The 13,625-nt window shown below is 43.5% G+C and overlaps 2 protein-coding genes across 2 annotated transcripts; one reads left to right on the forward strand and one right to left on the reverse strand.

Moving 5' to 3' along the window:
• Window positions 1-569: 569 nt before the first annotated feature.
• On the forward strand, window positions 570-4,246 carry LOC311351194 (m-AAA protease-interacting protein 1, mitochondrial; the record flags this gene model as incomplete). The annotated part of the gene is made up of 5 exons (XM_084471296.1): window positions 570-950; window positions 1,791-1,862; window positions 1,973-2,099; window positions 2,756-2,903; window positions 4,107-4,246. 5 exons carry the CDS (start codon window positions 570-572, stop codon window positions 4,189-4,191), a joined length of 813 nt encoding a protein of 270 aa, XP_084327422.1. The 3' UTR covers window positions 4,192-4,246.
• A 2,890-nt stretch (window positions 4,247-7,136) lies between these two features.
• On the reverse strand, window positions 7,137-13,244 carry efhb (EF-hand domain family, member B; the record flags this gene model as incomplete). Its single annotated transcript, XM_084472408.1, has 12 exons — window positions 7,137-7,283; window positions 7,814-7,998; window positions 8,702-8,941; window positions 9,647-9,851; window positions 10,283-10,437; window positions 10,651-10,718; window positions 11,348-11,477; window positions 11,885-11,995; window positions 12,335-12,512; window positions 12,794-12,937; window positions 13,039-13,098; window positions 13,176-13,244. The coding sequence occupies 12 exons, from the start codon at window positions 13,242-13,244 to the stop codon at window positions 7,137-7,139; spliced, it is 1,692 nt and encodes a 563-aa protein (XP_084328534.1).
• Window positions 13,245-13,625: the final 381 nt, after the last annotated feature.

The following is a 13,625-nucleotide window of genomic DNA, read 5'->3' on the forward strand; positions in this document are numbered from 1 at the left end:
AAATAAAACGGAAGGCAGAGACAAGCTGCAGACCTGATCACCAATACCGGCGCGGGGATTTAATGATGTTTTGATGAGGTGATGATCAATCTGGGATGTTCATACAATTAGTTTAGTCCTACCTGTCGGTGGAGTAATGCAGGAATAATGGTAAATCGATGTTAACAAAGACATAGACTATTAATTAACATAAACGATAGACTATTAATTAAAATAAATTAAGTAACAAAAACTTCCCTCACACCACCCCCTTCGTACTGCGTACCTTCGGCATAGACCCTCAAACACCACATTTCAAATGTTACTTTTAGACAGACTCAATTCCAATCACTTGGCACATCGATACACAGAGGAAGGCCTGGTGGAAAAATTAGTATTTAGCTCTCTCTAGCGGTCACTTTGAGTACTCCATTACACAACCATGCATTGTGGGTACAGCATGTACCAGTTGCATAAGGTTGCCGGAAGAAGATGGGCAACCGCTGCGTTTTAGTTGCCCCCTCAGCTCAGCCCTGTTAACAATATCCCGCGCGATAGTGAGCATGGTAACCCGGTGATCAACTGTCATAATGCAGCGAATCACAAGCTTTGCTACTTGCAGGGACTTGGTGGGACTCGCAGCAGCGCTTTCCTCCAAGACCGTCCAACCTTGGAAGAGGACGTCTAGGTCTACCAGTTACGCCCCTTCACATCAGCAGTCAACCAAGCTTGCCTTTGGACAGAGTGTGCGTGGGCTCAGAAGACCACACATCACTGTCATTTCCCCGGCCACGCGCAGACTGTATGGTACCGATGCTGGGGAAGAGCGAGGGTCAAAGAACCCCGAGATCTCCGTGGTGGGCATCCCCGACCCCATCACGTGGATCCGGTGTAAATGCGACATACTTATTATTGAATTATTATTTGAATTAGGTCTCGCATCGATCGAGTTTGAAAATGGGGTGAAACAGGTAACTGAATATATGTATATATTTAAAAATATAATATAACATACACACTGGTCTATAATCCATCTCTGTGCTGCAACCCATACTTGTTTTTTTTAGTTTTTAGTATTTAATGCTGGCCTACTGACTTAAAATTGCACTGTCTTGCCTTACTTCTTTGCACCTCACCAAACCTCAGCACATTCATGTTGACCTTGTTTGCTTGATGTCTTTTACTTAGTATCTTTCTCTTAGTATCTTTAACCTTATTGGCTATCGTATCTTTATTCTTATTTGTTGATTGTATTCTAGAAACTTCCTTTGTTTGCAATCCTGCTTGTTGTATGTTGTATGTGTATGTTATGTGTGATGCATCTATGTCTCTAAGCTACTTGGACCCTGAATTTCCCCTTGGGATAAATAAAGTTTATATCTGTCTATATCTATCTATATCTATATCTTAAAAAGAAACGCCTTAAAGTGATTAGCCTAAAATGCACTACTGTACTGCCATTGATGTTAACTGTCACCTTGCTTATTCAATAATTATAATGCATTCACATGTGTTGGATGGTAGGCATGTTCCACGTAAATGGCCCACTTTGGGCATTGCATTCACTTCTGCGAGGGTAGAACTTTATTTATGCCAATATCATCTTGATAATAATTTATCCGTCCGATAATATATACCACCATGCGGGACCAACTGTCTGTCCAACTGCCTTTCAAACGGTTTGACCCACTGTCTGTCCGACCAACTCTGCTTGACCCACTGTCTGCCTGACTCTGAACTACTGTCTGCCTGACCCACTGTCTGTCCAACCAACTGTCTGTCTGACTCTGACCACCTGTCTGTCTGACCAGGCGGTAGTCCACGCCTCCCAGATGATGTCCAGTCGTCAGTTTGCCCAGTTGAAGAGAGTAGCGTCCAACGAGGTAAGTTACAGTCTGGACAAACACAACACCTACCACAGTCACTAAACCGCTGGAATGAAACGTGAATGAGTCACCGACATGATTAAAGGTGTTGTGTGTTATCATTACAGACTGTACAATATGTGAAGAAGAAGTGTGCGTCTTTGAGTGACGAACAGCGACAGGCGCTGGCGGTCTCACTGGAAGATATCATATTCCTGCTGCCTGAGGAAGTTTCCCTATTGCAAGACGATAATGGTGCATTCAAAGTATTAATTATTAATTAATTCATATCAATGTTCATTATGAACCATATTAACAAATAACACGAATATCGGAAGTGAGTATTTGCACTAACAATTACACAGGTTTTCACTTTTTTCTGTGGGGTATCTATTTTTATGTTAAGAATGGATGTATTTAATGGAAGTTGCTTTTTTTTAAAGTATCTTCTTAAAGTATCTTCCTGGGTTGATTGGAATTAAATGCCAGTGAACTCAAAATTGAAATTTTGAAAAGACGAGCAGAATAGAGCAAAATTTGGAAAGTTAACAACCAAAAAAAAACACCTTCCTCTCTGCTCCCTTTACACATTTCTTTGCCATTGAATAGTGTCGCATTTCACACACTTGTGATTGACAGGCAAGATGGATTCCCTGAATCATTTGCGGAAGAATTGCCCTGATTGGTTGTAAATGAGGTCCTTAAAATCTAAATTGGCACCCGTCAACTCGAACTCACGGACAAACCTTGAGCAAGGTATCTCCTCAATGCAAACTACAAAGAGTTGATCCAGCTTATTCACAAGGGTACACAACTTGAACAATGTAGACACAAACTGCACTATGCTTCGGCCATCATGACTACAGCTTAACCTCACTGTTCTCTCACTGAACACACCATCTTCACCCCAGGCAGGAAGATTTGCCTGATCACCATGAGGGTCTGGTTCCTGTCCACCCTGGAGGGCCCCGATGACCCTGAGGCAACCAAGATCTTCAGAGTGGCCCCCAACGGGGATGGCGGAAGCCCCCAGAAGAAAATAGTCACTGCCGTCTACGAGTAAGCAGCTAACGGAGGGAGGCATAGTCTCTACACGTCAGTGGTTAGGTTTTTGTCGACAGCCGAAAGGGTGCGTGTTTGAACACCAATGTCAACAGTCTGCCTGGAGACATCCTTGACCTGCTCCTTAATGACTTGCTTCGAAAACAATTACTGTGGCTTTGAATGAAACTCTTTCTTTGAATTCTTCTTCTTGAAGTCTTTCGAATGAATATGTGGTAAAATAGTAACAGGTCCTTCATGCGTCACACTTAATAGATTGCCATCATATCCCCTGGTCTTGGCATGTTTGGATAAATTAATCTTAAATACACTGCATGGTGTCATTTTGCCCAAGGATTAGTGTTGATTATTAATCAGCCATGATTTGTAGTGTTCTGTCTCTCGCCCTCGCTCTCCCTGTACGGTATTTTGGCTTACCAGTTAAAGGTGTAAACATTGAGTTGGCAGCGTTGCAGTGTGCAGGAAAAGGCTTAGTTCTGCCTCCACCATATGGCAGGTCTGTCCCCAAGCAGGCCAACAGAGCCCACATATGATATGAAGTTCTTGTGTGCATAATTAATGGATTTTAAACTCTTTAGCTGTACTTTCTTGGCGAGGAAGGGGATGAATCTGTCCAGGTGGGCGGTAAGAGTGATGTAACAATTAATCGGAATAAATATTTATATTTATAAATTCACTTTTAGGTTACGAATGCCTTTTGAATTCATTTTTTTTAATTTATCTGTCATTTAAAATATTGCGTTTTTAGAATCAAATCCAATTAAATGTGTTTTTTTACCGGAATTAGTGACAGGCAGTCCTAGTTTTACTTCACGGTGCACAATTTAGATATGTCGATTTGTCAAGTCCAAAAGGAAACCGAGGAGACCTCAGAACATGTCATGAAATATCAACCATGGATAGCTTTGCTTCACAAAGTGCCATCACTCCCTGTGCTTGCTTGGTGCTTTTTCATGTCTCATGCAGTGTTTCTCTGTGGGTCAAGACCCCACATGAGGCTGTGAAATATGCAGATGGGGTCAAGGAAGATTTCCAAACTACAGGTTATAGATCTTTAATAATGCACTGGTTCACAGAGGTTACAGGACGACATTGTATCACAAAGGTCCCTGGTTGTGTGTAAACAAACTTTATTCATTTCAGGTTGAATAAAACTTGTTAGTGCACCAATAACACAGTGCATATGTTCTCATTTTAAAGATTCTGCCAGGAACTGAGGACAGGGAGGCCACCTGAATGGGAGATAACCAATATATGGCACTGGCATTGGACACTGACGGAGTGATTTGATTGGACCACCAAGGAAATGCTCAAGAAACTTGCCCTCAGGAAACTTCAACGCATCAATTGGTTAACATGGCATATTCACATATTCAGAGATGCTGTATTTCATGATGCAACACTGTATGTACAGCAGAGCAATGTCATAAACCGAAAAATGTGTATTTTCTTAAATATGTTTTACATAATCTACTGTTGTTTTATAGTTAGATTATACATTTCCTTACCTACAAAACGACTCTTCTTGCAGTAAAGAACTGTTTACTGAGGTTTTCTAAGTTCAGGCTGGGACCTACCTACTCCCACAGGTGTCAGTATTCAGCCTAGAACAGGAGGAGTCTTTGGGGGCATGCATAGTTCTCGTTTAAATGATTGGTAAGACTAGGGCTCTTAAGATTCAATAACCGTCGAGCAGCAGCACTCAAACATTGCAAACACACCTCAAGGACTGCCGGAATTCCCCTCTCAAGAATCAAAATCTAACTCTTTTTCACTACACCAGATTTGTATTTTTTTTTTTTTACACAAGCCCTGTGAGCCAAACTATTCGGTTGACAAGACAAGAATAAGTAACCACCACTCTAGAGAACAAAATAATGTACAGCTGTGTTTTGAGCTCTGCTTGGATTCCCTTTCCTGAACACGAGAAACGATCCTGATTAGAATTCCACTGGCAGACTCCGTATCCTCAACCCATCTCTCTTTTCCGAGATTCTTTATAGCAGAGTAAGGTCAACCGCATTTAAACTGAAAGTGCTTTTCATTGCTGGGTTGATCTGTCATAGAAGGTTCTAGTGTGAATAAATGGCTCCTTTGAGGCACCTAATAGCGCACTTGTCTCGTTATTCATCAAAGTCCAACACCAAACCCCAAGTTTAGGGAAACCATTGGGATTTATTGTCAGTTTGTTCGACCATTACATGTCTTTAAACAGGCTACACAGTATGGATGAATTGTGTGGTTTAAACATCTTCATTAGTCAATTCCTATTACATAGGAAAAACTTCATATGCTGACATTCCCATGTGCAGTACTTTCACCGGTATAAATATTGCGGTCAACGAGATGCCAATATTGTGTAAACGTGATTATTTATACAACCCAAGTCTGGGGGTGGTGGCAAATTACCTCTGCTAAATGCAGGGCGTGCAGTGCTCCTTGATACCGAGGGGCTACACACAAATTAAATTTACCTTCTGTGATTAGTTAATCCAATCTGGGTGGTGGGAGCGCACCGTGGGGGTGCACATCATGTGTCGGAGGGTTCACAACACCATCTAGCCATCCAGTGGCTGCATCCTAGTGCGAATGCTGCCAGGACAAGTGATTCACTCCAACCACAAAACGTCACCTGCTGCAGGTAAAGTGGCATCTAGACTACGCGCCGACTGATGGAGACGCCAGAGATGTCATCACCTGTCAAACGCAGACAGCCGGTGACGGCTCCAGTGAATGATGCGTGTCATTCCGCTCTGTTGTAGTTATTAACGTTGACAACGCATCATCTGCCGATAACAACAGGCTTCTGTCATTAGTGTCCACCGATTCATGCATCGCAAAACATACTGGGGGGGATTATCCTAATGTCTCCGCCGCTGTGGTAATGCTTGGATGGTTTGGGGGGGTGGATATGCGTAATATGAAAAAAACAAACATCTAAATTTGCGTGGGGGTGCGGTTAGTTCCGGTTAGGGGGATCTTGACGAACATAATTAGATTATTTGAGTACGGTTTAGCTCAGCACATGTCAAATGCTTGTGGACATGGTGATAGCGCCCTATTTACCATGTGTGTCAGTGTGTGTGTGTGTGTGTGTGTGTGTCAGTCAGACTGATTAGCAGCAACACACAAAACAAGTGCAAGGGCAAAAAGATAATGTGTTGTATTTATGTTATTAATAACATGTTATCTGAATGCTTTGTAATATTCTGACGTATCTATACCAACTGCCAAGTGGTTTAATTAATCTGGATATTATATATTTATGTGTGTGTGTGTGTGTGTGTGTGTGTGACAAAGTGACTGTGTAAATAGTTTGGCTTTGTCAACATTTGATGGTAATTAGTAATAAGCCCAAAACGTGTTGAAATCATACCAAAGCCTCAGACAGATCTAATGCAGTTAAAATGTCTCACATAAAAACAGCAATAAATCAACACAAGCCTTTAATAATATTAATATTATACTCTAGACACATCAAAGATTTAACAGATCATTGTATAGCAGCCTACTATTCCAACTAAACAATTTGAAAAAATACTGTGACAAATGATGTATGACAAACATACTGATTTCCTCTTAGGTAATAAGGGTTAACACTAACTAATTCAGACCTGCAAAATCATCTTAATGCTAAAACACTGCATATAAAAGCACCTTGTATGTATTTCAGCTCTCTTATTCTGTCCAATAAGTCCAATAAATTATACTGATATTCTGACACAATATATATTTATAGACGCAAGCTTGCGATGAATACTGTTCCCTTTATACAGTCAGACCACTTACTCTAAATCACCAGCAGAGAGCAGCACAAGACTTAAGGTGAAGCGGGGGCAGGGCCGTGTAGTGGCTCAGGTGTTCTACTCCCAGCTAAAAGGTACCGGGTTTGATCCCCTAATGTCTACAGCCTGCCTCGGCCTACTAGAGCAAGACCCCTTCCTTTTTCTTAATGACATGTACCTGAATTCACTTTATCTCTTTTGACAGAAGTATCTGGTAAAATAAAATCCAAGTTTCAAATTAAGTATTGATATAAGATAAGCTGCACCAGAAATGTAAAGTGCCGATATACCTATAGGTTTTTAACGGAATCTCTCGTTCACTTCAAGCTATCGTTATGCATTTGTGACATCATTGCAAAAATCTCAAGGTTTCTAAAGTGAAGCAGTAACTTTTAATAAAGAACCATATGATAAGTAAAGAGGGAGGCACTTATCCCGATGCGAATCACATTGCTTTAATTTCCCTGAGGACCTCGCGGAAGCCATGCACACACACCTCGCTGTCGGGCCGCCTGGCTCTCGCCAGCTCCCAGGCCCCCTCGAACATCTCTGTGGAAATGCTGACGCCCACGTTACGGAAGATCCCGGCCATCTGCCGAGGAAGAAGAGGGTGAGTATGAGGAAGAGGAGGGTGAATATGAGGATGAAGAGGGTGGGTATGAGGAAGAGTGAGAATATGAGGAAGAGGAGGGATGAGTAAGAGGAGAGGGAGGGGGTGTCAACGGTATGGGGTGTCATGGGCTTACTTCTCTGAAGGTCTAAAAGTATAATTGGCAAGATAGTAATTCACTGTCTAACCTTGACCTGCTCCTTAATGTCATGTACCTAAATTTACTAACAAATGCTCCTTAATGTCATGTTTCGAACAAAACAAAAAGATCACTGTAAGTCACTAGTGTGATACATGATTCGTAACTCTGTATACTATACTTCTATTTAGCAGTAAGTCAATTCACCCACTTACTGCTCACCGATTCTTGTTGCCATCACAACTATTAATCAACACAATAAATACCAAGTAACACTGACCTGCACACAGTGCTCAATGCCACAGCACACACGATTGAAATCCGGACAATAAAAAAGGTATTATGCCCGACGAGGAAGAGCTCCCTGGCGTACCTCCTGCTTGGTGCGGGGGCGGAAGAGGTGCTCCTCGTGGACCCCCCACAGGGAGAGGAGCGAGGGGTTCAGCAGGTGAGCGGCCTCCGCCTGCTCGCCGTAGTTGTTGGTGTCGCCCATCCGCCTGAGGCGCGGCGCCGGCAGGTCAGTGCGCACGGTGGGCACGCCGTAGGTCCGCTGGCCTTCTACAGAGGAAACAGTGACACATAGGGATCAGTTCAATAGTGATACATAGTGAACAGTACAATAGTGATACATAGTGAACAGTACAATAGTGATACATAGTGAACAGTACAATAGTGATACATAGTGAACAGTACAATAGTGATACATAGTGAACAGTACAATAGTGATACATAGTGAACAGTATAAAAGTGATACATAGTGAACAGTACAATAGTGATACATAGTGAACAGTACAATAGTGATACATAGGGATCAGTTCAATAGTGATACATAGTGAACAGTACAATAGTGATATATTGTGAACAGTACAATAGTGATACATAGTGAACAGTACAATAGTGATACATAGTGAACAGTACAATAGTGATACATAGTGAACAGTACAATAGTGATACATAGTGAACAGTACAATAGTGATACATACTGAACAGTACAATAGTGATACATAGTGAACAGTATAAAAGTGATACATAGTGAACAGTCCACAATATATACGCAACCAAATTGTTTTGGGAAAAAACAATACTATATTTATATATATTGCTCTTCTTTTTTACTGGCAATGATGCAACCTAGGAAAAATAAAATTGCATCCACAGAATAAATGGTGGCAGTCTTGAGCCCTGCATAATGAGTGGTTAAATAGTGATACATTATAAATAGTAGTGAACATGGAGGTCACCATCCCCTCCCGCAACCAACCTGTGGTCATGTGATCGGCCACCGTAGCTCGGATCATGGACGAGGAGGTGGCGAAGTGGTCTGGGGCCGTCCTGGGCTGCAGGCTGATGGTCCGGGGCACCCTGAGGGCGCTGCCTGGCTCAAGGGGCTCCAGGTCCTCAGGGTTAATCAAGGCCTGGGTGGAGTGACGCCTAGTGGGTGTCCCCCTGTTTGAGAGGGTGCTCCTCTGGGCGTGGGCGGGCGCCGTGCTGGTCCTGCTCTCTGGGGACGGACAACAAGAAGAACAGGCTAGGAGGAGGAACCAGCCATTACAACTGTCACTCTGACTGCTTTTCTATAATACACATAGACATATGTGTCATTTAGCAGACGTGAATCCAAAGAGACTTACGAGTGATGCTAACAACAAAAAAGCATGCAATTGGAGCAGCTATAAAAAGATAGGGTGCAGTAGGAACATTTGTACACATATATTTTTTATGTTTTTATTATGATATAAGCTGAAGATAGAACCCCTCTTAACTGGTCGGCTGTATGTCACGTACATGGGTTCAGTAATGTTATCAAAATACAGGTTGAAGTGCCATAAACAGTGAGAGGATATGACACTAAGGTGTGTCCAAACACACAATAGTGAAGATGAGTCACTATGTGTGGAGCTCTGTCTAGCTCTGTCGGTTGATGTTGTTGGCGTCGCAGAGGGAAGCTTCCCCAGACACTTAGAATGTGTGTGTCGTGCATTTAGCATACAACATCATTAGAGCGTTACTCAGACACGTACAAGCTAAAAAATGTAATAATCATATGGTCGGCACGGGCCGTAACCACGGGGATATCCCCACACAATCCCCACACATCACTTACCCTTTTCTGAGAAAATCTGTCCTACTGTCCTAGTGTCCTCATGGTTTCTTGAAACTATTGGCACAAAATAGTAATCTCAAAGTATCGAAACATCGGACCGACCCGTCAGGACGCGCTGCTCGGCGCGGCTGATGGGCATCTTTTGTTTCCAGTTGAGGAAGTTGGCGAACTCCAGGAAGTTCAGGACCCCGTCCTGGTCCGCGTCGCAGGTCCTCATGAGGTCGTCCAGCACCGCCTCGCTCGCCCTGACGCCAAACTCCCGGCACACCTCCCGCAGGTCCTCCTTGTCAATCACACCTCTGCCCTTCTGTCCAATCAGAAGCACACGCATACACACACACACACACACACATCATGTTCTCTACAAGGGCTATGACATAGAAGGAGAATCAAAATGTTGTAATTAATGGATTGATCAGGCATCACTATAAGGGTTTGTTGAGGTGTCAACTCAAACCTTGCATTAATGCCTGGCCAATTTATTACAAGTGACCCACATGGAACTATATCCCCATGTGAACTAGTACCAGTAGTACCAATGACTAGTACCAATGACATGGAACCTACATAGTGGATGACCCAATGAAATGGATACACACATTCCAACAGCATGGTTTGTGGGGAGGGGACCTCGTCGTAAAGCCTGAAGGCCTGGGCTCAATGAATTACATGGAACCTACATAGGACCCAAGACTAAATTCTGAGACTGTGGTTTGTGGGGACCTGGGCGGGCGGTACCTTGTTGTAATGCCTGAAGGCCTCCATCAGGTTGGGGAAGGTGTGGCAGTTGAGTTTCTTGAGGGTCTGCTGCGTGGCGCTGACCGCCCCCCGCTGGCGGTCTTGCCCCCGTGGGTACCGACCCGGGTCTCCGCAGTGGATCAACTCTCCCGCTCCTATGGAAGTGGAGAATCATCATCTGCTGAGCCATTGACCTTTAAACCAGAGTGTGTGTTTGTGTGTCCATGTGCGTGTGTGTGTGTGTGTGTGTCCATGTGTGTCCATGTGTGTCCATGTGTGTCCATGTGTGTGTCTCTCTATGTGTGTGTGTGTGTGTGTGTGTGTGTGTGTGTGTGTGTGTGTGTGTGTGTGTGTCTGTGTCTGTCTACCGAATTTATCTGCTGGAACGAGAACGCCAAAGGTGTGATCCGGAGGGATGTTCAGTGTTTCTGCGATCCTGAAAGAACAGCACAGGGTCAAAGGTGAAGGTGACGGCAGAGATGTCAGACCACTTGTTGTCGCAGAAAATTGGGACTCAGGAGTCTGTATGAGCCACCTACAGTAGGTCAATAGGTCATTCCTACCGGTGGGTTCTCGACCTGAACTCAACACAGATCTTGGAGGCAAACATCGCATTGCATCATGACCAATGAAACAGGCAGGGCAAACCGAGTCAAAAAAAGATCTGAACATTTGCAGTGTGAATCCACAGGATTTGGATGAGGAGCGGGAAATGTCCGCTTCTTCTCCCATGGCACTTTATTTAATCTATTGAATCTATAAATGTATTCATTAAGCAGACGCTTTTGACTGACTGTAAAATAAATTGGTAGTTGGAAGGTGGGAGATACCTAAAGGGCATTGCATTGGACATTCAAGGGGTTCGGGGTTCGAAACAAATGTTTTGGCTGGGAATGGAACACCCGAACCACTACAGGTTTTCAAACTGCGGATTTGGACCCATAGGTGGACGGCATCGGCAGGGGACCAGAAGGATCTCAGGATGACCAATAGACGATACTATATGTATCCAATGTAGCCTGAGTGCTGGAATCAGTGCTGTGAGGAGATAAGATAGTTGCATACTTCTGTTCCTCACTCGGCCAGCGGAGGGATTTGGCGAGCTGCCGTCCGTCACTGTGGTGTGGTGTCGGGACTCCAAACCGGCTACTTCTACTGTGGAGGCTCCAGTCATACTTCCTGTCTATGGGCTCGCCTGCAGCACAATGGAGCAATGTGCACAGAATGAAGAGTATGGCTGTGCCTTGTTATTCAATGTGTGTTGCATGCATTATCATGAAGTGTAGAAAACACAGCTGACTATTATAACCACACACACCCCCCCCCCCCCCCCACACACACACGTATGTCTGTCACAAAAATACACAAACACCCACACACGTAAGTCTTTCACACACACACACACACACACACACACACACACACACACACACACACACACACACACACACACACACACACACACACACACACACACACTCACTACCTCAGCCACACAGTAAGTCTGTCACACATTTAAGTCTGTCACACACACATAAGTCTGTCACTCAGTATAATTCACTTAAAGACGAGAGCGAAAAAGCCACTAGCCCCTCCCCTTACCGACAAAGTAGGCATTGTGACTGAGGATGTAAGCCTTGTGTCCTATGAGGGCTTCCGTCTCCACCTGCTCTGCTGTTATGGGTGGATTTACAGTCTGGCCTGCAGTTCCAGCTGGACACAAAGGAGACTTTTACTATTTATTAATTTAGCTGACAATTTTATCCAACAGGTAATAAGAAGCAGGAAGGGGTTAGACTCCAGGATGACAACTAGAAGGCTGTAGACTTGGGTAACAAAAAAGTATACAACTAGCTTGTAAAACGTTATTTATTCTCACTTGTCCATTACAGACATTGGGTCTATAAACCCCACGCAAATAATTATTTTTCAAAATCGACCCACTGATCACATCACAAGTAGGAGTTTCCAACCCAGATGTGATGAATGGATCAAATGACACACTTCACACTAGATCCCCCGTCTTCCCTTCTCCAAGATGCTTGTACTTACTGCTGACAGATTTTAAGCCAAACGTGGTCGCATCACCAAACCACTTCGGGAGCCCCGCGCTCTGTGCATGTGACCTGCCCAGCGGTGCAGTTCTCCTGGTGGCGTACCCGGCCTCGCGGCGCTGGAGCAGCTTGTCCTGGTAGCGCGTCTGTTGCGGCGGGTTTACCAGGCGACCGGCCTGGTGGGGAGATGGGATCACGTGATCGCACACGCCTCGCTGATTGATGTTCTTTTGAGTTTCATATATATTTTTAATGTGTTATAGTATATATACCAGACTTATTGGAATGTAGTGCAAAGAGAACAAAGAAAAATACAAAGAGATGCTTTCCATCCTCTTTTTCACTGCATATACTTGATATAAAATAGGACCAATGTAGGCCTATGCATGCCTGTATTATATAGATGGATAATTACAACACAAATACATGACTAGAAGTTCCAGACATAAATACTCACATTAAGGGAAGCTTTAGTTCTAATCCCGTGAACTAAATCAGGGGGGATATCTGGATCATTTGCCTTTCCAGAGAGCACTCTAATAAACCCGGGTTCTGGCTGGGTGGTTTTGAGGAATTTCTTCAGGTCTGGTGGGATGGGAGGCTGGAGGGGGGTAATAATATCATTATACGAGACGTCCTATGTTTAAATCAGTATGTATACTAGCCACACATAGGCAAACAAACACAAAAACACACACTTACCCTGGATATCTCTTGCAAGCATGTTTTAACCCTGTCTCCCTGGGGTATGAGTTTCCCTGCCTGTAAGGACCAAAGTTAGTAAAACACAACATCAAAAATATAAATAATCGTTGGAATGTGATGCATTTCGAGTTTACTCGTCTTATGCTGGCCAATCTGTCCGTGTATTTCCAGTTGTACGATGATCTCTCTTCTGACAACGTCATCCTTAACTTAATCAAACGATGTATACTTGAAATGCCATTTAATTTAAGCACATTTACAAAAATAGTAAGACACTAAACTAAAACCATAGATACGCAAACCATGTCTATGTAAGGGTATGCATGTTTATGTTTAGTCGCATAGCAACCCGTTTTCCCAGGAACAACCAAGAACAACGCCGTCCTATTGCATTACCGCATGAACCCAGGGGGTTTCTTACTAATACCCTGCTCTAGATAATAGAAAATAGATAATAATCTGATTCAACATAAATTAAACTGCCATTTGAAATACCAAACTCAGTGAGGCTCACATTGCAGAAACTCTACGGTTTTATGTCATTGTATATTTGCGTTTATGACCGTGAGATATGTTGATATGAA

This window comes from Micromesistius poutassou (assembly GCF_964030765.1).
Source record: "Micromesistius poutassou genome assembly, chromosome: 8".
NCBI lineage: Eukaryota > Metazoa > Chordata > Actinopteri > Gadiformes > Gadidae > Micromesistius > Micromesistius poutassou.